Raw genomic sequence first — 24310 nt, 5'->3', positions numbered from 1 at the left:
GACAGAGAGCCCGGGGGCTTGAGGAGGTTTGGAGCCGGGGTAGGGAGCCCCAATACCAGAGAGCTCCCCCAAAGCTGCAACCTTTCAGTGTCATCAGTAGGGGGTGTTTATCAACCCTTTGCCGTGAGCCAGACCCAGGCGTCTTGGGAGGAGTGGTTTGATCATCTCGGAGAGCCTGTGCAGCAAGAGGTCTGCACTGACCCCCACTTCACAGAGGAGAAGCTAGGTCAGGTTCAACCCCGCTGAGATATCGCAGGCAGTGAGGAGGGGAGTCAAGGATTTTGGCCGAGGGGCCCCGACTTCGAAACCCTTGCCCCTCACCTGGGCCCGCCTCCCCTCGAGGGGCACGGAGGCGGCAGCAGGCAGGTTCCAGGACAGCCAGCGGTCCCTCACTCACCCTTTCTCTCCTTCTCCCTCAGAAGCTGCCAGGACCCCCGTCCTCCACGTGAAAGCCGACGTGCACAAGTCCTTGGACAGCTACGCGGACGGCTTGGCCAAAGCCATAGAGGCTGAAGCCAAAGTCAACTTATTCGGAGAAGAGGCTCTGCCCGGGGTCTTGCTAGTGGCGAGGACCGTCCCGGGGGCCGGCTTCGGGGGCCGCCAGGGCGGCCGAGTGCCCGTGAGTCAGAGGCACCAGCTGCAGAGCATCGAGGAAGGGAACATTCTCACCTCGAAACAGAAGTGAGGGCCTCAGGGCGGCCTGTCCCCCGAGACGGACGCCCACGGCCGACCCACCGAGCCGGGGCCTGGGAGCACGGGGCAGGAACAGCATCTGGCGCCTGAAAACACGAGCACTGTGCCCATGGCCAGAGACTTCAGGGTCAGTGTGAGCCCCCACGTGGGCTTCTCGCAGACCCCATGACGGGACCAAAGGCATCAAAAGCACAAAGAAAAGCAGACGGAGGTGTGGCCGTGCCTTTCTGGGCGGTGGGGCGTGGAGGGGGGACCCGGGACCAGGCTGGGAATGGGAAGAAAGCACCAGGTGGGTCCTGCTCTTTTGTTCACGGCCTGCATCCTGGATGCCCACGCACGGCCCCAAGGCAGAGGCTCCGGAGGCGAGGCCTTCCCAGGGTGCCCGGGCTTCCGTGGGGTCTCCAGAGGAGAACCCCTCGCCCGGTTCCCCCCCACACCTCGCTGGTTGTGGCCTTGCCTCGGTGGAGCCACCTGCTGGTGGTCCCGGGCAGTCACAGGCCTCCTCCCTACTCACTGATTCTTGGCTCTTTCCAAAGAAGGGAGAAACCACTATCCGAGACGGGAGGAAGGAGCAGGTACCAGGTGCTTCCTTTCCAGACTTTAAAAAAGAAAGTGTATTTGGTTAGGAAATGCCACCGACTTACCAAGCCTGGACACGGCTGCGGTGCCGGCCAGTCAGGAGGTGGCGACACTGTTGTCTGAGAGGAACTCCCTTTTCCTGGGGAAGCCTCATGGGAGGGACTCCGTGCACGATGCTTGACTGACAGGAGAAAAGGCAGAACAGCGGTGCTGGGCCTGGAGCTACGGCCCTTGCTCCCAGCCTGGCTCCGCCCCTTCTTACTCGGGGCACCTGGACCTTCCTATCACCTCTCTGGGCCCGAAGATGGGATGTAGGCGCGGGGCATCAGATTGAATGGTCTCCAAGGTCGTTTTCAACTGTGATCTTTGATGATCTTTGTCAGGTAGAGATCAGAGTGGGGGGTGGGGACCCCCAGACCAACGTTGCACAGCTTCCGAGTGTGGTTTCCAAGGTGCATTTAGGGGCCACAGGCCCCGCTGTGCAGGCTCCCCAGCTGGTGTGTTCAGACCCCGCCCTCCAAGACACAACTATGAAGGAAGAGACGCCCCCTCCCAGGCGGAGTGGATTCGTGGGGTTAGACCTCTGGCCCCTCCCCTCGGAGCTGGGACAGCAGTGAGGTGGGGCCTGGAGTGGTGGCCAGGTGACGTGGGGAAACCACCTGCATCCGCCCCGCCGCCTGGGCAACCAAGTCAGCCCAGGGCAGCACCTGCCTGGCCCTCCAAGGCCCAGGTGGTCAGCAAAGGGGACCGGCTGTGTGTGCCGGGCAGCTGCTCCTGAGTGTGGTATGTGCGTCGGGGTCCGCCAGCTCCTGGAGAGGCGGTTTCTTTCTTGCTGAGTAAGCGCAGTGGTTGGCTGGGCCCTGGTCTGCAGTTTGCAAAGACCTTGGCCAAGACCTGGGGGCTTGCCACCTTCACGGTGGTCAGGCTCACTACAACTCTGGGCCAGCCAGGTGCCAGGCACTGGGCAGGCTCTGGGTGGGAGGGGGAAGGAGCAGAGGGCTTTTCTAGGGCAGAGGTGGCTTCACTGGCAGATTCTTCTCCGTCAGGGGGCATTTTACATGGTCTCTGTGTGTATTCCCAGCACTTGTGTAGGTCAGAAAAGGACCCTATTCCTGCTCAGCAGGCCTGTGTGGGGATGGGGCTGGGTGGAGGCCTCCACCTGAAGGTGAGAGTAACCTGGGGCACCAGTGAGGCCTTTCTGAGGGCAGCCAGTGGGCTTGGGAGCTCAGGGTTGGAGCGTGCATCCCTGGGCTGGGCTGAGTTCTAGGAAGGGTCCTGAGGCCCCAGGTCCCCATTGGTGTAGCCCAGACGGGCCGGGACTTACTAGATCAGATATGAGCTTATCTAAAAAGACCGCACCTCGCCAGAGGACTGGCTGTCGCCCTTCCTCCTACCGCGCGAGGCCCTCCACTCATTCCCCCATGAGCCCCTGAACTTGCACCATGCAGAGCACCAAGCCCGGCCTGTGAGCGGCGACAGGGCGTGTTTCCACTCAATTCAGGGAGAGACCCAGGACACTGATGCTGTAAGTGGCCAAGTCCAGTACCGATGACAGAAAGGACTGTGGGCTGTAGGGGAGGTGACTGCCTCCAGCTGCGGGTGGGGGTGGTGAGGGGGTAGCCCCCCCGGAGGTGGCAGTTTGAGCCAAGCCTTGGAGGGTGTTTGGCAGCGAGAACCACATTTTGCATAGCTGGGAACTCAAAGTTGCCAGTTCCATCTGGGAGGGCGAGAGAGGGAGGCAGGAAGGAGGAGTGTGGGAAATCGCACACATTCTGAAGCTTCTGAGAGGCATTTCTGAGGACACCTGCTCTTGGTGCAGGTCTAAACCCCACCGTCCCCACAAAACCCAGGCCCATATATGCTCCTGACACCTCCCTGAGGGACTGACCACGTGCACCATGGCAGGTGGGACATTTGGACACTTGTCCACTTAGAAACCTCCCTGTGTCTCCTGGTTTTGACAGGACGTTTAGGACTCTTACCCACCTCGGCTTCATTGATTGAGATTGCCACCTGACGGTCCCGCTGCTGGCCACCCCCCGCCCCCACCCCCAGTACCAGGGATGGGGGCTGTTGTGACCTGGAGGCCTGGGAACCCCGCAGCACGCAGTGCAGCCTCTTCCCCGGCCTGGGGAGGCTGCAGTTCAGCACCGTAGACACTAGGTGGCAGCAGTGGGGCGCGCTAAGGAGGCACCTGAAGTTCTTGCTCAGAACTTGCCTCCACTTAGGTCCTCAGCTTTGGAAGGACCACCCTGCCGGCTTACATAGGGCTCTGCCCCTGCTCAGCCATGAGACGCTCGGTGACTACCATAAGGTGGGGCGGAGGACCAAGCCCAGGGCCACCAGGTGCCCACACTTTCTCTTTGAAGGGAGGGGCTGCAGCGTGGTCTCTGAGTGGCTGGCGAGACTAATTGGCATTGCAGTCAGCCAGGAGAGTGGGGCAGGGGTGACTGGAAGAGGGCAGATGCAGCGAGAGGTCTTAGCCTGTTGTGTCCCTGTGCACTGGAGGTGTGTGTCTGGTCAGGCCCAGGGGCCCAGGATCCACTGCCCCCGAGTGCCCCGCCCTGGGCCGGCCGTCCTGTTGGAAGGGACTGAGGGTGAGGAGGCTACAAGAGGGTACTGCAGGGGACCAGCATGCCCCAAGCACCTACTGTGTGCCCGCCACGTGCTCGTTTCGGGTTTACTCGGGATTCCGGGGAGCAGGGCCGGCTTGGCTGGGTTGAGTCCCGGGTTCGCACCCACGCTGCCACCGCCACCATTGCTGACTAGGTGTTCTTGGGTCACCGCGTCTCCCTGCACTGCTTTTCACAATTGTAAGATGAGGTTTCGTCTCGTTTCTATGTGGGGACTCGGGATGCAGGGCCTCCCCTTGGGAGGTGACGTGGGTTCACACACTCAGCACGGCACGTGGACACAGTGGTGCCAAGCCCCTATGGTCTTGTCCGTAGAGTGTAGGTGGGTGTCTCATCCTTGTGTCCCAGGGACCCGAGATACTGTTATCCTAGGGACAGGCGTTGAAGGCTGGTGGGGAGGATGGGGGCAGGTGAGAGGAAGGAGCGTGGCCTGGCATTGGGAGCTCCCGAGGGCTGAAGGGGCACGAAGCATCCGTCACAGATGCTGGGCCCTGGGGTGGGCTCCCAGCCTGGAAGGGGCACGCTCCCTGAGATGCAGGCTGGGTCCTGCGGGGACAGGGACTGCAGATGCTCTGGCCCTCCACCATGACGACCAGGGTCCATCCGCTGTCCCGTGTACGTGAAGTCTCAGGTGAGCGGTGGGGGGCAGGAGGAACAAGGCACCACCTTCCCCTGGAACAAAGGGGAGTGGCTCACCTGTGAGCACGGTGGTACACTGACCATGAGGGGGCGGAGCCCGACGTTCCTTCTGGGTTGGGGACAGACAGAATCCTGGGAGCCTCAGAAGTGAGGGGGTTGTCCAAGGTCCCCAAGTGCAGGAAGCCGGCATTGAGGCCAATCACCCTGTCTTGGCCACGTGATGGAGAAGGAAGGAGCCAGCTTTGCAGCCGAGGACGAGGGACGAGGGTGGGTGGAAAGTCCTCGCTGTTAGAGGCCAGGCCAGCAGGGCTTTAGGGGTAGGAAACGCTACTGCATTGTAACCTGAGGTGCTTGCGAGCCTGGAGGGCCTGCTTGCCAGCCCCACAAAAACCGCGGGCCCAAGGAGCGTGCTCGGACTCCCTGGGAAGAATCCAAGGCCGCCGCTGGCATTACATCCGTCCCAACAGCGCCGTTTTGCTTGGCACCGTTTTGGGGACCTGGGACACAAGGGCGGGTCGGTTCCCCAGGGAGCAGGTTCCTGAGCCCTATCAGTGGCTTGGGAATCAGAGGCCACTTGTTTTTCCTTTTGACATGGTCTCAATGTCACCAGTCATAGGATGTCCCCGGGATCCTGATCCTGCACCAGGGACAGTCCCCTGCCGTGGTCTGGCGATGGGACCCCAGAGACAAAAGCAGTTACAAACCCACCTTCAAACAAAACAATGACAAGCTAATCCTGAGACACATTTCACTTGAGTTTTGGATTTTTCTGAAGCTAAGAAAAAGGTTTAGGATTACTGTAAGTCAGTATTTATAAACAAAAGTGTGTTTAGAATAGTTTTGTTTACCTGATTAAATATCTGGTCTGTGGAATTTGTGTGTTTGTCCTTGGACTTGTGGACTTTCTGGTCCTTCCCCACCTTCACCTCATATCTTCGCTTCCCAAAGCCCCTAAAGCAGAAGGAGACGGAGGAGGGAGGGCCGACTGTTGCAGAGGTGGGGGGCTGGGGGGCCCGAACCACAGCCCCCCAGGCGCATCCATCCATGTGTTTTCGAAATTCCCCCGACAGCGAGACTCACAGCAGGTTGTGGAATACAGAGTAACCACTCCTGACGCAAAGTCTTTCCAGCTGACGCGTCCCCCCCCAGTGCCAACGTCGAGGGTGTGTGGTGATCACCACCGAGACGCCAAACTTCCTCGGGCCCGAAGCCCGCCCTCTCCCTGAGCACCTCGTCTGCCACCACTGAAGTGCACAGTCCTTTGGCAGGGGGCAGACGTGAGCTCCAGGGTCCAGCCTTTGACTTCCTAGACAGCCCATCCCCCACCTGCCCACAACACCTTCTGAACCACAGCCAGGACCTGCTAACCTGCCTCCAGAACGCTTTCGCTTTCTGCCCCTCGGTTCCTCTGTAATGCACAACCCTAGACTCTGCAAAATCGCTGAGAAGAGACCTAATTCCTTTGACAAATACCATTTAAAAGAGAAATGACGGCTTTAGAGAAGGTTTTGGTTCCAAGCAAAACTAAGCAGGAAGTTCGGAGTCCCGAGTGCCTCCCGCCCACCCCTCCGAGTCACGCCCCGCCCCAGAGGGTGCGTGTACCAACCCAGTGGCTCTCCTCTGGTCACTTCTCCCGACCCCACGGAGTCCTCCAGTGGCCTCTGTGCTGCAGGCTTCCTACCACCTGTCTACAGCATCTGGGACCGCTTGGTTTCAGCGGAAGAAACAAGGTTGCCCAGTGCACCCACCACAGGCAGTGTCTTGGGCTACTCTGCAAAGCGCTTCATCCTCTGGTTTCGTCGGCTCACACAGCCTCTGGGGTGTAGGTGCTGAAATGGAATTGTACCCCCGCCCTTAGAGGAGACGGGGAGCCCAGATGCGTTGGGTGATGTCAGCAGGTCACATAACTAACTGGGGACCAGAGGCTAAGACCTGTGCACTTCTGGGAGGCCGCCTGCATCCTTTTGGTGGAAGCTCGAACCCCTCCCGTTCGCCCACTCACCACCGCCTTCTCATGGAGACAGGTGGGCCTACCCAGGGCCAGCGTCAGAGCCAACTGAAGAGGGACTTCCTCTCCACACACAGCCCACCTGTCCCCTCCCCGCTCCAGAGCAGGGTTCCCTGCGTGGGCAGCCACCTCGGGAGGATAACCCTTGTCCCCAGCCAGAGAGAGATGCTCTGCTTGGCTGCACCCGAGTCCTCGCGGCCTGGTGGGGCAGGGGGATGGCGGGTTAGGAACAGGCAGGGAGGGTGGTGAAGCTCACGCTGCCGGAGCAGAGCCAGGCAGTAACCTGGCTCTGGTTACTGAGGGGCAGGGCTGCGGCAGGCGGCTTGCGTGGAGGTGCACGCTGGGGTTGAGGGGGACCAGGAACAAAGAGGCAGGCGGTCTCCACTCCCAGCGAAAGTCTCGGGACTGGGAGCCAAAGCCAACAGCACCAGCTTGTGCTGCGGTCTCGTGAGCACCCACCGGAAGCCCGACTCCCGCCCGCGGGCAGGGAGGGTCCACGAGCACTACAGTGACAACTGGAGGTCAAGGAACAGGACTTTGGAACGAGACGGGGAAAAACACTTCCATGGGATTCTATCACACACACGTCAGAACAGAAAAAGATTCTTAAATCTAGAAAAGAATACAAACAGTCTTATGTCACGGAACAGGCGGGAAAACACGGGTCAGGGTAACAAGGCATCGAATACAAAGTCAAATTCAGGAGATCTTAAAACAACCAGCTTCTTTAATCAGAAAGCAACAAACATGCAAATGGCTAGTGTAGAAATTTATTTGAACCAACATTGTCACTACACGAGAATTGCTCTCCAATGTCGATCCGGCTCCCCCACCTGGAGGTGAGGGGTATTGCACTTCGCGGCTAGCACGGCTCACACACGGCGACTAGGGCTAAAGACACCTGCTGGGTTTGTCTGACTCGCTCTCCCAAGTTCATGCACACAATCATTCCACACCAACGCCTGGCTGTCCCCAATAAGGGAAGACTCCAAAAACCATAACCTTAAAATTGCACTGAAGCTCTGTAAAGAAAAAAATATAATAATGTCTTATACAAATTTCAACACATGTTAAGTGCCAGCCACTCCGAGCTGCTTATTCCTCGTCTTCGTTGTCATTCTCCTGCCCGGAGCCCTCCGATCGGTCGCCCTCCAGCCGGTCTGGAAAACACAGGGGGAGACTCACGGAAGACGCATTTGCAGGGTCGCAGCCCGCCCCAAACATGCAGCCCGTGGGACGCTGAGCTCCTCCCTCCGCGGAAACTGTGTGCCTTCCTGCAGACTAGACGGCAGGCCCCCCGGGAGGGGCTCCTCGTGTCTCTTCCTCTTATCCTCGGGGCCTGGGCCTGGACTTGAGGGATCAACTCAGTGAACTAGTGGGTTTTCCTCATTCCACTGGGGCACGTAATGAGCGGAGAGGGTGACAGCATTTCTGCCACAGACACATGTCCCCATGGAACACGGAAAATGCGGGCGCTAGACACGCTCATCCGAAATGCAGATGGAAGCTGAGGCTTCGCCATCTACAGAGGCGTCAACGTGCCTGCCGAACCCCACCGAGGGCAGGGGGCCTGAGGGGAAGGACGGGAGGGGACAGCATGGTCAGGACGGCACTGAGGTGGGAGGGGTCTGACAAACCCCACACTCAGAGAGGCTCAGGGCAGGGGGGTGAGCGGGAGAAGCAGACCAGCTCGCGCCGGCCAGAGGACAGCAGCCCACAGCACGACATGAACGTGTCCCCACTGCCGAGTCCCCGGTCAAGGGGATCAGGGCCTGGAAGGTTGTTTCAAATTCAGGCTTCACCCCAACCCGTGGTGCAGCCTGGGGTCAGTCACTACAAACCCACCTAGTGGGGGGTCAGAGCCCAGCAAAGCTGGGCCTGTGACGTGACCTGGTGTGGACAGAACTCTACAAATGCTTGTCACAGTCCTTACTGAGGAGGTGACCCCACGTGTGGGGACATTTGATTTATGAACTCAGTGGGCAGTGATGAACACCTGTTCAGTAAACACATTGTGTTTGTAAAGGATACTAGAATGTTTTTGTTGTTTGGTCCACAGATTATTGAATTCCTTCTTGAATATTAATTAGAATATTTGCACTCTGTGTTACCTGTGGCACTGGACCTCAATTTACCATTTAGAACAAAATACTGAGGAAAACACAGAGGTGTCTGCTCCAACCCTAGCACACCACATTTCTTTTGGGGGGGGCACACCTGATTTTGAGCAAAGGGACCACTACAGGGTACCGACGGGGACACCAGGGTACCTGGCAGGAGCCTCCACTCAGACAAGAAAAGCAGAGCAGCTGGAAGTTTCAGGTGAAAGCTGCCTCTGTCCCCCCATGCGGACCCCCAACCGCGGGGCGTTCCCCACCCACAGCCGCGCCCGGGACGGGCCGGCCCTCACCGGCCCGGATGTGGTTCAGCGAGGCCAGCATCCTCAGCATGAAGGAGGCGGGCACGGTGATGGTGTTCCGGGTCTCCTCCAGCATCAGCTCGTTGCGGGTGATGACCTGGGGGCAAGGCGGCCACACGTCAGAGGCCTGGGGGTGCCTCGTGGCCCCCGCAGGCCGGGAGGGCGGTGCGAGAGCAGCCTCTCAGCCTCCACGCCTGCTGTCTACGCCACGCTCCCCCCGAGGCTCCCCGGTGCCAGACGGTCACTCTCACGCGCTCGAGAGGAGTGAGGGAGAGAACGGTGCTCCTGGGGGCAGGGGGACAAAGGCCCCGTCCTGCCGTGGACACGCCCAAGAACTCAATTTATCTTTACGTTGCGCCTGGTCATTTCCCCTGACAGAAGGGATACCTTCGGGACACAGGAGGATTTTAAACTGTTGTCCTTGAGTCACTGGGGTCCTGGACTGAGGCAAAGGAACCTTGAAAAATGACCTTTGAGCACGAGCTACCAATGACTGGTGTCTTAAGAACCAGAGCGGCACTAAATACCCAAGACACGAGGGATCCCCGGTACAGTTGCGGGCAAAGGGGCAAGGGCAGTGGGAAGCAAAGGGCGTGGGGGGAGAGCCTGGGGGAAGACACAGACGCATCGGTGGGCTGCCCCAGGGAAGGACAACACAGCTGCCACCCACCCGGTCCTCTCCAGGCCCTGACCGTCTGTGCCCGACAGGTTCTCATCTGCCTGAGCGCCCTTTGCGCACACACACACACACACACACACAGACACACACACAGAGCTGGTCTCTGCACGTGGGCGTTTGGGCACCTTTGAACAACGTGGAACACACTGGCCCTTGTGTTTCAAGGGCTCCTTGGTGCCCCGCTTGCCCGTAACCTCAGTCCTGGAGACTTCCACGTCCTCCTCGAGGACGTCCCCACCCCATCTACTCCCAAGTGCAGCTGTCCCTCCCTACAGGCTTGTGTGCGCTGTGCAGATGTCTTGGTCACTGACGGGTGCCGTCCGCCCTTCCCCTCACATGAGCTCCGAGTGCAGGGTCTGCTCTGTAACCCACACGCCTGGTGCTGTGGGCCAGTGCCTGTCACAGGAGCGGACGCCGCGTGGGGACCGTGCTCTGCTGTTCACCTCGCTCTAAAGGACGCTGCTTTACCCACCATGTCCCGACCTTCCGAGCAACAGGCCCTCATAATTTACTTGTTCAGAGGGAGCAGCAGCCCCCCGATCTGCACTCCCCTCCCCCAGGAGCTCCGGGTCGGCAGCCGATTAATGCAGCGGACGCCTGTTAGCACGAGAAACCGCCCGCGGAGACCCACAGGTGAAAACCCCGGCCAAAGGCAAGGCCGGTGGCCCACTTTCCTACCCGATTCCACAGAAAACCGAGAACCTCACAGAGCTCGGCTGGCAAGCCGCTGACTTGGACAGGAAGCAGAGGGAACCCTGAAATACCACAGCGAAGGAAAAGACCCCCATCCTTCACTCTGCTGCCTGCGGGGCTGCGGCGACGGGAGATGACTGCGGAAAAACTACAGGGTCCGGCACAAGTAACGCCCCTGGTTTACGCGCTGGTAACTTGTACCCAGTCTTTTATTACAAAATCATAAACATGTAACTCTGTGACACAGTGTCACACTCAAGTACACCATGTGACATTCTAGGTGACATGTTCTAAGTGCTGTCCATCTCGTGCCCGGCATTCACGTACGCAACCAACCTCACTCACACAGGCGTTCCTTCCGCCAGACCCTGTATTTTCTTAACAGGACAGAGCGTTTGTTTAACAACTCTTTGTTGCAACAGTGCAGAGAGTCAACCTATTCTTCTCAAACTACAAAACAACCTGGTATTTATTACTCATACTCAGCCTTCGAAGTAGCAAAACACTAGTTTGCCTTTTCCCTCTGGTACTGGAGGTGCGTTTTTATATTAAGTTTTACGTTTTTAAAGCCGATCTCCTGAACGGCAGGACTTGCTCTGGGCACCCACCCCGAGGGGCAGCTCCGACCCCTCTCAGGAAAGCCTGTTGCGAACAACGTAAAATGCGCTCTGACACGTGTAACGCACAGCTTACTTCGTCAGCAAGTTTTCGGTTGAAAATCCTCGACTCTTCCAGCGGGGACCAGATCTTCACGTCGTAGTCGATGCCAGACGAGGCCAGAACTGGAAAGGAGACACACCGTTACCCTGAACTCCGAACATGAGCCACGTCTTCGAGGTGTGCACGTGTACATGCGTGTGCGCATGCCAGAGTATGTGCAGATATGCACGTTCATGTGTGTGTACAGCAGGGCCTCCTGTATGTCATGGCGACACCAACCAGATGCCACAGGCACGTAAGTCTTGACTGTAACAATTCGCTCGTGGTAAAATAGTTTTTTTTTCCTTTCTTTTAAAAAAGACTTTATTTCTTTATCTTTAGAGGGGAAGGAAAGGAGAGGAGAGAAATATCAATGTATGGTTATCTCTCTTGTGTCCCCTGCTGGGAACTGGCCTGAAACCCAGGCACGTGCTCTGACTGGGAATCGAACCACGATCCTTTGGTTCACAGGCCGGCGCTCAATCCACTGAGCTACACCAGCCAGGGCGGTAAAATTGGTTTTCAATACTTTGTTTCGCTTCACATCCCCGAACCTATACACAGCATCCAGTGAGGACCTACTGTGTGTACATGTACGGAGAGAGTGAACTGAAGTGGAAACTGTACTGATACATCTGTTAACCGAGAACAAAATTCTCGGTTAACAGATGACCCCAGAGTACGATTTCAAGACCATCTCGAAGGACTCAACGTTCTTTCGTATTCACGGCTATTTTATGAGAAACCCGGGCAATTTCCAAGGGAAGGCAAGAGCCAGCCAGCGCACCCTTAGAAGAGCCATCTGGATAAGCAGTGAGAAGTTCGCCGGGCTCAGGGGAAATACCGGGAGAACACACTCTTTAGCCGACCGCCCATACTTCCTGCCAAAAGCAGGCTGTGTTTGTGCTAAACCCAGTAGAGCCGTGACTGCCGCCGCCGACTGCCCACTAGGGTGATTCTCGTGTTAACCGCCAGAACACCAGCGGAGCCGCTGAGTCACCCCCAGGTTCCTCGCCCTGGCCGGGGGCAGGGTCCTCTTACTCGGGTCGAACGGGTGCGGCTGCAGGCAGTTCACCACGTGATTGTCAGCTTCCAGCAGCATCAGGTGCTCCGCAGTGTGCCGGTCCCAGATGAAGATGTGGCCGCAGTCGGACCCGCTCATCACGAAGTTGGCGCCCCAGAAATTGGCTTCTTTTATCTGAGGAAAGGAGAAGAAAATCCGAACCCAAGTTATTTAAATAAACATTTATTCTCAATATGTATTACTGGCTTAGAAAATAAGAATTAAAGAGCTTCCTTGTGTTCAAGTATCTTCAAATTATGACCGGGATTTGTGGGCAGGGGGACACAACCCTCGGTAGTGGCAAGTCCCCAGCGAGCACAGGGATTCTGTTTTGTCCCAGGCTGTTGCGTTTATGCATCTGAAACAGTTCTTAGCACACAGTAGATGCTAAATTAGTCACTGCTGAATGAACGAAGGGGACCTCTGGGCTTTTGACAGTGTGACAGAAAGCCCCGATCTCTTTAACTGTCTGAAGCTCCCACGGTCAAGGAAAGCCACAGACATGCTGGCTTTTCTGAGGTGACGTGACAGGGGTGGCGGACTAGAGTGGCTGTGACGACATTCTCCAATGAGTGCATGCAAACGACCCTCCAAGTCCTGGGACTTCAGATGGCCTTCTTCCGGTCATGTCCTCTGCAGCTGCTACTTTGCTCTTTTTTTGCAAAGTGGAAACAGGGAGACAGTTTTGTTGCTACTTGGAGCTACTATTTTATTTACTCGACTTCTTTGCATTTCATCCCAGCCCCTAATCATTTTCCTCCAAAATTTTAACCAGCAAAATGCAAGCAATGCAAACTGATCACTTCTAGTAACAATAATAGTATTCCTTCTTGAATGATTAAATTGTTACTACCAACGATCATTCTATAGCGAGCTTGTTGTGTCCCTACCGGTAAGTAACTGTTTACCCTAAACCTTGAAGAAAGCAGATGAAAACCGGTTCTGGAGACACGTTCCGACACCCAGTGGTTGTGGGAGAACCGCACTTTGTAGATGTAAGTGGGTCAGGGTGACAGTCACACGCACTGACAACCCCGCTGGACCCCCTTAGTACGTAATGGAAACAGCGCTGGGCATGCAGGCCTGTGGGCTGTTGGAGCTGGGACAGGTCTGAGACACCGTCGGGTCTGTTCTGTTTATCTCATCGCGGACGCTGAAGTCCAGAGAGTGCAGTGACTAAACCAGACACCTGCCAGTCACCCTCTGCCAGTCACCCTCTGCCAGTCAGCCTCTGCCAGTCACCCTCTGCCAGGCACCCTCTATGGGTGAGGACTGCCCCCTGGCCACGCTCCTCGGCCGGTCTGGGGTTCTCGCCATCAAATCGCTCTCCCCAGAAAGAGCCAGAGCTGCTCTGACTCAAAACCTCCCACCAGGAAGCACTGGTGGCTCGTACGAGCTAAAATGTTGAAAATCCCACAGGAGCCCCTGTAAAAACTAACGGTCTTCCTGCTGCGGTCTTCCTGCTGCGCCACAGGACTAGGAGCACCGTGTCTGGGTCAGGGGACAGCTGCGGAGGCGCCGCAGGGCGACGCTGGGACCACACCGTCAACTGGGGAGCCAGACCCAAAACACAGGCATGGTGACACCACGCTCCGCGGAGAGTGCCGAGGGCACCGGTACCATGGTCCTGGAGTTGCGGTGGCCCTTGTACACCATCTTCACCAGCGGCCTCCTGATGTTCAGCGTGTCCAGCTCTTCCAGCTCCTTCCTCTCCTTCCTCCGCCGGAAGAACTCCTGGATGCGGGCAACAGCAGAGCGTCTGTGAGTCCCACATGCAAAGAAAAACACAGACACGTGAACGCCACTCACGGGCCACTGCGGAGGGGAGCGATGCGCGTTCGAGTCAGAGGTCTAGGAGCCAGTTCACCTGCGGTTGGTCTCTGCGAGGCAGCGGCTACCCGAGGCAGACACGGCAGTGGGGCCCTGACCGTGGGGCCCTGACCGACTCGTCGAGGCACGAGAACACGGTGTTTTAGTGAGGAGGTCTCGGAGAGACGTGCTCCCGGTGGGGACAGTGGAAGGGGCAGCACGGGGCACGGCGCGTTTCGGAGGGCGGCGTGGCAACACCGCACCAATCAGACAGGCCCCACCAATCAGACAGGCCCCGGCCGGCGCTGCCTCCCCCTCTCCCCGCACCAGGAAACGGAGAGGCGTCAAGAGGAGCCAAAGGGAACGGAGGGCAGTGTGCACGAGCAACGGGTGAACTTGTGTTTTGAGATTTTCGTTTAAAGATGTTCCCGGCCAAGGACAGACAGTGGAGAACAGGGGATTGCGTATTCCTAACGTGCAGCGGACGGCGACCTCGCAAGAGTCTGCGCGCACGGCTCCCCGGCCGGGGCAGAACGGGGGCAGACCGGGCGCGGCGAGGCAGCTGCCTCTCCGGGGAGCCGGCAACGGCAGAGCGGGGTGGGGCTGAGGGGCAGGAGGGGGCTCTGTTCGGACCGCTGTACTTACTAGCAGAAACTTGTCCTACCCCATGGGAGTGTATAATAATAAGTCTGTTAGCTTGAATGTTTAAAACCCTGCATTCTGACATATATAAATGAAAAACCCACAGTATACAAAAAGTCTATGAATCAGTAAGAACGAACACCGCAACAGAAAATCGCAGGACTAGAAGACCAGTTCTTCTAGACGCGAGTGGGAAAGTTACAGAGGCACGAACAGTAATGATCACGTAGGAGGGCTCAGCCTCGCTAGCGAGGAGACGGATCACGGCTGCACACAGAGCGGGGAGAGCGCCCTCTTATGGCGAACTGCTCGTCGTCGCGCTCGGGTGGCCGGCAGTGGCAGCGGGCGCGGAGGCGGGAAGGAGCCCGCACTCCGCCGCGGTGAGGCGCTCGCACCGCCCGGGGCGTGGGGCGGCGCCCTTTCAAAGGGGACTTGGGTGAGCTGTAAACGTGTATCGCAAACTCTTGGGCAACCACTGAAAGAAGTAAAAAAAAAAAGTATAATTGCTACACCAAGTAAGGAGAAAAAATGGACTCATAAAATGCTGAATTAAAACCACAAAAGGTAGGAAGTGAGTGGGAGACAAAATAGGTCTAAGGAACAAGGGCAGGAAAAAACGGCCTTATCTGTAGAAATTCCCCCGACAATCTCTGTGTAAGACGTCAGTAACCGAGGCGGAGAGGGTGGGTCTACTCTCATTCACTCTAAGTGTGTGTGTGTGTGTGTGTGTGTGTGTGCACGCGCGCGCGTGTGCGAGTGTGTAGGCGGGTCAGGGCCGCTGTTCCTGCCCCCTCCGTTGGTTAGTTCTCAACAGCCTCCACATCAGCGGCCTGGCCTTGCTGAGACTCACTTGGAGCAGCGGGGCGTTTTTCAGTTGGGGTCTGCACTGCTAGAGCAGAAACTCGCTTGGGGCACTTGGAATAACAGGTATAAATAAACCAGAAAATCAAAAAGCCCTGAAACAAATTCCGTTTTTCTGTCATTTAACTAGAAAGTGGTCACTGGTAGTAGACCAATTTGCAGAAAGTTACATCAAACATATGTTAATGTTAAAACAGCCTGAAAACACCAGCCTAAAAGCAAAAATAACCTGGAGACGTTTACCTGGGAACTGTCACGGGAACAGGCCCGCACACGGGATTTCTTCTACAGCCATGCCGTTTGGGGCTCACTCCCTCCCTTCTGGGCTCCCAGGGGAGCCCCACCCCGGCGGCGTTCCAGGCGCTTGCTCAACACGGCGCTTTTCCTCCGCTGTGTTTTAGGAAGGTAACGGACACGCGCCACCAGAATCTGGTCCCGGGTTGGTTCCGGCACAGGTAAGAATGGAACGGAGGGTCACCTGAATGATGTTATGTAATTAATAAGGTGCCCGTTATCAGTCTCCAGGTGACCGTGCTTCACAGTTATGTGTCATCTTGACATGGGGCCTCATTAAAGTAAGGGATTGATAGGAATGCAGCTTGCTTTTAGAAAAACCGAATCCTACACCCATGCACAGAATTAGACTGGACTCCATCTTTCATGACTGATCTCAAGGAAAAGGGGTGTATTTGAACAACAACAAAAAGGTGCTGTCATCTCACCCAAGTTTAAAAAAAAACCCCAAAACTGTAAGTTGCATTCTTCAGTAAAACCCCCAAAGCAAGGGACCACCATCTACAGCACATCGTTTCGGGGCGTGGCTGCTCCTTTGTGTGACACACTTGATAAGAACATCGGTTACACACACACACAGGAAGCTGCTTTCGGCCCAGTCCCACGCACGCACGCACGCAGCCAGAGGTAGTTTGTGCGGGGCGACCCGCTCCGCAACGCCGAGCACTTGAGCGTCCGGTCAGCCCGGGGAGCAGTAACTGTTAATAGGACGGGCGGTTGGCGGTGGGAGTGAGCGCCTGGCAAAGGCATCATAAAAACAACAACAAGGAAGGCACACACTGAGTTACCTCTTTATTCTATCACCTATTGTGGTTCCTCTGACATTAAATCTAGTGAAGGGGACACAACACAGTCACTCGCGGACGCCACAGACGCAGGCAACGAGTGCCGCGGCCCAGCGCAGGCTCACCCACCCAGAGCCCTCTGCGCTCTGGGGTGTGGCGAGGCCGGTGCCGTTCAACTGAGTGTGTGAGGACACGGAGGAGAAGATGGATCGGAAGGAAGACCTGGCACTTAATGTCCTTCATCATTTTTGAAAAACGTGCTGGGGTGACGCTGGTTCACGGGTCACACAGGCTTGCAGTGCACGGCGCGACGGAGACCGAGCACTGTCTGCTCGCTGCGTCGGGCGCCCACCGCCCAGAGTGAAGTCTCTTGCTCTCCCCTTCGCCCCCCCCCCCCATCCCCTTGAAGAGGTTAGAACCTAACCCTGTTACAGAGCAGAGGGACCTACGGGGACTCGGGTCCACAGGGCCCACAGGGGCCCCACGGCCAGGCCGAGCTCTCCCTGGGGGGTGACTCACCAAGCCCCGAGCTGACTCTCTGCCCCAACCAGAGGACCGCACAACACACAGCCAGCCAGCCACAGAGCTGGTAACACCCCAAGGGTCTCGTTCCTTCCTTGTGACCGCTGTTTTTCTCTGCAATCCTCTTTGATAAAGAATGAACTTGAAATGTTTAGAAACACTGACAGCGTGATTATAATGACAACTAACTAGATGGTGGCCAAGTCATAGCAAATGAACTTGGGCCTTCAGAGGAGGTAAAGTGAACCAAATTTCTACACAAATAAATACTTTTTAAAAGTCATTAACAGGCAATATGGGTTTGTATCTTGAATCTTTGAGTCTGTAACTGAAAGTATTCAAGGCTACATAAGGCTTCTTCAGGAAGCTTACTCGGATGTCTGTCTTTTTTTCAGAGCAAAGCACCTCTGGGGTCTGCCAGGAGGAAGAGCTGCCCACTAGGCCCACCCCCCCCCCCACTGGACACCGTCTGTCCCACGACGCATCTGGCCCCCTGGAAACCTGCGCGCGACGGCCAGCCCTTGCCCTTTACCCCGCCCCCAGGCCCATATGTGTTTCTGACCCAGCACCTGGAACCACCAGGTGCACACTCCTGCGCGTGCACATTTACACCTGTTGTTCCAAGTGTGCCTTGGGGTTTCGAGTGCTGTGCTTGGAAAGTGTGCATTTGATGGCTTCTTCCTTCAACTTAGTTTTCCTTTCACGTTCTTTGTTCTCGCCCTAGACCATGTTCAAGGGGACCTAATACGTGGGGATCATAGATTTCACAGTTTGAAACTCGGGATGCCCGCCAGGCGAGGCCTTTCACCATAGGCTCTAGCTCGCTTTCCCTGAGACTGACCCAGCAGAGAGTGAGGAGCAGGCGCCTACGCTCGTGGGCCTAACCCCGCCGCCCTGCGGCCCCCGGGCTGAGACCAGTTCTCACATTTGTAAATGGGGACATTTTCAACGGTTATAAAGGTACCTACGTAACAGCCTCTGCTGTACAAAGTCCCGGTTCCGTCTACGCCGAGACTAGCTGGAGTTAATGAAAAGAGCATCCCACTTACAAACAGCTGTGTTAGATGTTAAGGCCTTTATTTTCTAAGACGTTTCCATCTCCTGCTCAATCTCAGCCAGAGTGGAAGCCATGGCACACTTAGCTACTCAGATTATTAGGATGCAGAGCTTGAAAGAGAAATCATTATTCCGTACTGCAAAGAACTGTTTTGATATTTTTATTAAATACGTGTCCAAAATGCCTTAGATATAAAGTTTTCTTTTTTAAAATTAAATTTGGGGCAAAAAAATGTAGGAGATCCACTACGTAATTCTTTATGCAAATTCAAGGACAGCTCTAAGCCCATACTTTCACCATTTTTAATTCTCGGGCCATTTCTCAGCCCTAACCACACTAACCTTGACGGGATCCTCGTTGGGATGCTCACCCTTCTGCTGGGACTTTTACCCGAGTGTGAAACGTGTCCTGAGACTCTGAGGGCTGAAAGGTGTGGTTTTTACAACAGGGCTTTGGGACCCTTTGTCCCTTCACAAGCAAATTCTCAAAGATCATACTCTTTACAAGGATTCTTTTCGTGCTCTTAAAAAGCAAAACTTCTTAAACTTTCTCTAGAATGAAAGACAACACAGCTATTTCTCCAAATTTAGAAGCAAAACCAATGGGCCGTGGTCTCAGGGTAAAGAACACCTAGAAAGGGGCGGAAATCTGACAAGTGTATTTCATACAAGTAGTTCGAGATCTCCCCCTAAAGTCAGGAACTTTTCAAATTATTCAGATAAAAGCCAGAAGGCAGACTTTTCTCCACGGACGAGCTTCTGCCAAATGGCTGGAGAAGGAGAGCGCAAATGTCAGAGAAAGGCTCGGGGGGGCGAGATGCCGGTTAGGACCACCTCAGTGTCACGTCCGTGCGCGCCGAACATGGCGTTTAATCGCAGAAATCCAGTCAAACTGTTTTCCAGGTTCTTAGAAGACGCGCATGTACTCACTCCTCTGTTCGTCAGTAAATTGAGTTTTTTCGAAGGGTGAGAATTTTACTTTCCTGTTACTCTTCACCAAACTTTCTACGTCCTACAGACTGAAACGAAGTAACACACGGGGCAAACCAGGGCTACCCACCTCTGCCAAGTACACAGACCATCCTGGGATATTCAGTTTAGAGGAAAAGCAGGGGGGCGGGCGCAGGCCCAGAGGCAGCCTGAAGCCTGGAGTCGGCGCGAGGGCCTGAGCTCAGCAGAGCTCGCACGCCGGCCAGCCCGGGCTCCTGCCCCTGACCATCTGCCCCCCGCCGAACACTCTGCTCGTCTCGTTCAGTGCCTGGGCTTCTGGGGTCTGCGAGGGCAGCAGAGGCCAAGTCAGAGGCAGATCCAAACCCTAGGAGAATCCTCACACATGCAAATCATCTGAATGTTACGAAGACGACAGAGAAGTGAGGAAGTGCAGTAGAGGGACAGTCCCTGCAACGCAGCAACTCCAGAGCAAGGGTAATACAACCTGGAGAAGTTCCGGAATCTCCGAGACCCACTCTTCCCCCAAGTCCTTCTTTTTCATCGACGTTATACTGCTGTGCTTGAAAACACCACCACCACCACCTGGTACCGTTTTCGTCGTGTAAGTACAGAAAAAACAAGGGCGTGTGTCCACTCGGACAACAGTCGGTGGAGGCTGAATGCACGTGCGGACGCCAGCCCTGTGCCCTGGGTCTCGGAAACCTTCTTATCTCCAAAACTCGCCATGCATGGTCACCTCGCACGCAGGCCTCGGGGGCGGTGACGTGCTGCGGGACTCCCTCTGGGTGCGGAGAGAGGGGGACCAGTGCTGTTGGTCTAAAACACGTGCTGAGGATGCTGAGGACTAACGTGTGCGGGCAGCAGGGAGGCCCAGGGTGGGAGAGCACCTCTCCGTCTGCAAACGGCGCCACCGCGGAGCGAGCACACGGCCCACGGCAAAGGGAAGATGGTCCTTCGACACAGAGGGGAAGGCGGCCTGGCCGAACTGTAGGGCATTCGCTTCCCAGCTGTCCCCCTGGGACCCTCCTGTCGAGACTGCTGTGCGAGCAGCCACAGAGCCACGGGTTCGACACAGCTATCATCTGCTTCGTGCTTCCTGTGAGACCGGGCCCGTGACGGACCGACTGGCAGACTCTCACAGAACTTGGACCACCCAGAGAAACGCCACCCCGTTTTACAAACAAGGGCACCGAGGCTTGCACGAGACAATGCAGGTGGGAAGAGGGACAACCAGGACTCCGACCTGAGCCGTGGCGCCGGTGACTACTGCGTGCCCGTCACCGTCCCACGGGAGGTCTGTGCTCTGGGTGGAGCGCCCGCTGCTGGAGTCAGCAGGGGAGCCCGCCGATGGCGGCCTTCTGAGCACAGGAGGAGGGGAAATGCTCCTTCTCTCCCATGTGAGCCAGAACTTTATTTCTTAGTTCTTCACAAATATATATATAAAATCTTTATTGTATTTTTCCATTATCATTTAGTCCCCTTAAGCGCCCCTGCCCCCAGCAATCACCACACTGTTGCCCCTGTCCATGAGTCCTTTCTCCAGTTTTGAGCTAGGATTTTAAAGGGACCACGCGATTCTCTGAAAGGGGGCAGAGCTGCATGAGGTCCGGGGGCACTAACTGTAGCAGCAGGTCCTGAAGAGCATGGAATGCAATGGACTTTCACGGACTTATTTTATCAACTAAAAGATAAAATACGTCTTGTGATCATATAAAATGAAAACTGGGAAAAGTACGTGACCATGTTAGCAATTCAGTTCTTTATTGTGGTTCTATTTGTTATGTGGTGTAATTTTTCATCTTCTAAATTAAGTCACTAGAGTTCAGTAGACATCAAAGAAGAACACCATGTTCTCAGAACGAGAACTAGGGCCACACCATGCTGATCCGGGGTCAACGGGAAAGCAAAAACACTGGATAGTGAAAACATCCAAGAACCTGGCAACGGCCAGGACATGCACAGGGAGATGTAGCAGCTAAATACAGCCCTGGCTCCATATACAACCTGGGGGCACCCTCCCACCCCTCTCCCCCAACACGCAGGCTGAGCAGTGGCCAGTGTGGGGGAAACAGAGCTGCGACACTCAGTTACCCGCTTACTGCACACTCTGCTAGAAGCACTGATGCCTTCTGTGGCGTGACGTCCAGTCTGGAGGGTCCTGTGCATTCACACGACTGAGGCGCCCCTAGAGGAAGCCACTGTCCAAAACGGAGAGACTCCTTTATGTGACATCAGAGAAAGCCTTGTGAGTTATGTTTTTTACAGTTCGTGTTATTTAAAAATGTACCCACCTATCACCAGGTCCTGCTCGATACCTGGCCCCTGGGATCAGGACCGGGTCGTCGTCACTGTCATCTGTGTCCTGGAGAGCAGAGTCCGTAGCTGATGCCTCCTCGGGGAGTGTGGGCCCGATGGCCGCCGTCTGACACAGAGGCTCGGGGCTGGGACTGCCTTGCCGGGCCGAGGCCTCAGCACCAGTTCCTTCGGGCACTGCCAGCCCCCGGCCCCTCTCAGACAAAGCGGTGTCTTCCGGAGCCCTGCCCGGACTCTCGGGGTCCAAGTCGTCCCTCTCGCTTGTGCCAGAGTCCACAGGCTCAGCTGCGCGCTGGTCTGACGGTGCTGCCAGAACACAAAGTCGGCCCGGGGTCACGTGGGGCCCTAGTGACTGAACCTAACTGCACAGCGGACACAGACCTTCTCTAATGAAAAGTCGAGCTTCCCTGGACAGAGAGACCTCAGCAGCACACCCACTGGGACACGAGCCAGCTCCCCAGAGACTCACGGGGAGGGCCCCGCCTTCCCACGCGCAGCAGCTGCCTACAGAGGCGGCAACTCACCGAGGCCCGCCCCGCTCGCCACTGCAGTCTCTGCGGACGGGCCATCCCGCCACACCGCCCCGCCCTCCGAGGGCTCCTCGGGAGCTGCTGGGAGATAAAGCAAACAACCATTAAACACACCTTTTAAATAAAAACAGCCACCCACTTAATACTCCAGCTTTCTCATGTGTAAGTAGTTCTTAACCCTTTCGGGGTCACAGAAGCCACCACGGGGATGAAGCTCCCCGGTTGGATGCCACTCCCACGGCCGCAGCAGGTGGGGCACACACCCTTGGGGAACGAGCGCCCGCCCTACCCGAAGCCCCGCTTTTTGGGCACTGACTCCACACGACAACCTCTGGTGTGTGCACTGCACACCATGCCTCTCAGCTGGCACACTTGACCTTGCTTGTTTTCTAAACTTCCCAAAGTTTACACGTAAAACTGAGTGTCCTCTGGCCCCTTGAACATGCATTTGGTATCATCTGAGCCATCATGAAGACAGGAAAGCTGGGCCTACTTCAAATTCTGCTTTGTCCACTGAAAATACTTGATTCTGGGACTTCACTCCAAGACCCCGAGAGACCAGTGTTTTCACCTGACATCTGCTTATTTCAGTGGAAAGCTGTCTCACATGTTTAATTCTTGTAACTGTTACACGAAGTACCCACTCATTGTTTCACAACAGAATTCGTTTATTCCTTCATTTATCAAGCATTTATGGAGAATCTACTGTTTCAGACTCTTTCATACAATAGTTACATCAGAACATTCTAGAAAAAGGTTCTGAAAAGCCCCATGAAAGAGAGGGTCCAGTCAGAGCCCAGTCAGCTCAAGCCCCTTCCTCCCTTCCCTCCACCAGCCCCTAGGCCCCAAAGAAATGCAGACACTCAGAAGCCCACTGTGCACACTGCTGGTGTGACAGCCATGTCTCCTGGCCTCTGTGTCTGCCGACGGGCCTGGGGGGCACCGTGACGCCCGTCTGCAATGCTGATGGTCCCCACCCGCTGTGCCTGTTACTGTTTATCAATAGCAATAGCCAGACTAGAGGCAAAGGAATATGTTTAGAGCAAGAAACCAGAGGGCACCACTGAGGGCGCCGGCAAGCGGGGGGCGCCCCACGCTGGGCGGTGTGAGGACAAACCTCAGCGCGCTTACCCGTGTCGCCATCTCCCGCTGCAGGCGGCTCTGAGCTCCGGGGGGCCGGCGCCCCCTCCAGCCCCTCAGGCTTGCCGTGGGCCCCGCTCCCTCTAGAGCTGGAGGAGGTGCTGCTCCTGTCACCAAAACAAGGCAAGTGGCCCCCAGGGGGTTACTAAGAGTGGGCCGGTAGGGTCATTTTTATATTCAACAACTACAGTAGTAGTTCCAAAAATTCAGGCTACAGAAAAAATGTAGGATTCGTTATTCTAACAGTACCTACAGAACATCAGTTGTAATAATCAAGGTGATAACTCTAATCCACTTCAATCTTAGAAAGGAGACTTAAAACCACAAAGGACCACTTCTCACTGTTTTAGCACTTCTGTGACTGTCTGTACATTTCTACAAATCCCCGTCTTGAATTTCATAGCAATGACATGGTCTCCCTCCTCATCCTCACCAGGGCTGCTGGGCCCCATCCAAAGCCCTAAGGATTCTGCAGATTTGGATGGGACGCCCTTTCCGACTCAGCCGTTCCTTGTACCAAACTCCACACAGCACCACTGAAGCGGTGCTTTGGAAAGGGCCCGGCACGCCTCCGGCCTGCGAGCTGCGCTCTGCGGACCGCTCCCAGTCTGGGCTGTGCCCCAAGCGTGGCAGGTGACCGGGCACCACGGTCTGCAGATGCCCAGGGTGGCTTCTGGTTTAGTTTGGTGCCCGCCTGCCAATGGTCACAGTCAGCACTCTGGGACGAGCAGAACCAGTGAGCACTGGGATGAGCAGAACGCTCGGCCGGCTTAAACCAACAAGTTTTGTGTGGATTCTCGGACCTGTCATGGTATCACAGAATGTAAGCGGTGAATTGAGCGGGGAAAAAAAAACAGAGGAAAATGTACAACACTCTGACTCAGATTAAAATCACATTCACAGAAATGCAATAGTTTGTCAAATTTGGAATAGATGTGAAGGAAACCAAACTTAAGAGATAGGGTAACTTAAAGAACAGTAATTATAAACAAATAGCAGTGACTTGGTAAACTGCAAATTATCATGAATTTTTGGCCAAGCTTTTATTTTTAAAAAACCCTTTTAGGTTAACTGCAAAAGTGAATTTGATTTTCTGAAGAGGGCACCCATGCACACATGGTATTCTGAATGAGGATGTCTGTCTGACCGGGTCTGCGTCCAGAGTGTCAGGCAGTGTCATCTCAGAAGGGCTGGTGCCAGCGATTCTTTCATACTTTTCTGTAGATTCTACTTTTTTTGCAATTAACCTGCATTTCTTTTTAACCAGAAATAAACATATAGCCATTTTAGTAAAGAGAAACT

At 55.6% G+C, this 24310-nt stretch overlaps 2 protein-coding genes across 9 annotated transcripts in view; one reads left to right on the top strand and one right to left on the bottom strand.

Annotated features, from left to right (window-relative positions):
* The window catches only part of GPR161 (G protein-coupled receptor 161), a 34607-nt gene extending 29190 nt beyond the window's left edge, over positions 1 to 5417 (top strand). For all 5 annotated transcript variants that reach the window (XM_037035274.1, XM_037035277.1, XM_037035276.1 and 2 more), the window contains one exon: positions 420 to 5417. In XM_037035274.1, coding sequence (XP_036891169.1) covers positions 420 to 685 — 266 coding nt within the window. In that variant the 3' untranslated portion in view covers positions 686 to 5417. The remainder of the gene's footprint in view (positions 1 to 419) is intronic.
* Positions 5418 to 7250: 1833 nt separating this feature from the next.
* DCAF6 (DDB1 and CUL4 associated factor 6) overlaps positions 7251 to 24310 on the bottom strand; it is a 71538-nt gene continuing 54478 nt past the window's right edge. For 3 of the 4 annotated variants that reach the window (XM_037035269.1, XM_037035271.1, XM_037035272.1), the window contains 8 exons: positions 23000 to 23115; positions 21863 to 21949; positions 21317 to 21644; positions 13726 to 13864; positions 12084 to 12240; positions 11037 to 11125; positions 8963 to 9068; positions 7251 to 7712 (listed from right to left, as the gene is read on the bottom strand). In XM_037035269.1, coding sequence (XP_036891164.1) covers positions 7648 to 7712; positions 8963 to 9068; positions 11037 to 11125; positions 12084 to 12240; positions 13726 to 13864; positions 21317 to 21644; positions 21863 to 21949; positions 23000 to 23115 — 1087 coding nt within the window. In that variant the 3' untranslated portion in view covers positions 7251 to 7647. The remainder of the gene's footprint in view (positions 7713 to 8962; positions 9069 to 11036; positions 11126 to 12083; positions 12241 to 13725; positions 13865 to 21316; positions 21645 to 21862; positions 21950 to 22999; positions 23116 to 24310) is intronic. The other variant, XM_037035270.1, reaches the window with a different exon arrangement.

Source organism: Sturnira hondurensis, unplaced genomic scaffold, assembly GCF_014824575.4.
Source record: "Sturnira hondurensis isolate 20B ecotype Veracruz unplaced genomic scaffold, ASM1482457v3 Scaffold0022215, whole genome shotgun sequence".
NCBI lineage: Eukaryota > Metazoa > Chordata > Mammalia > Chiroptera > Phyllostomidae > Sturnira > Sturnira hondurensis.
The sequence above is the reverse complement of the archived record's forward strand: the minus strand, read 5'-3'. Positions and strand labels throughout refer to the sequence as shown.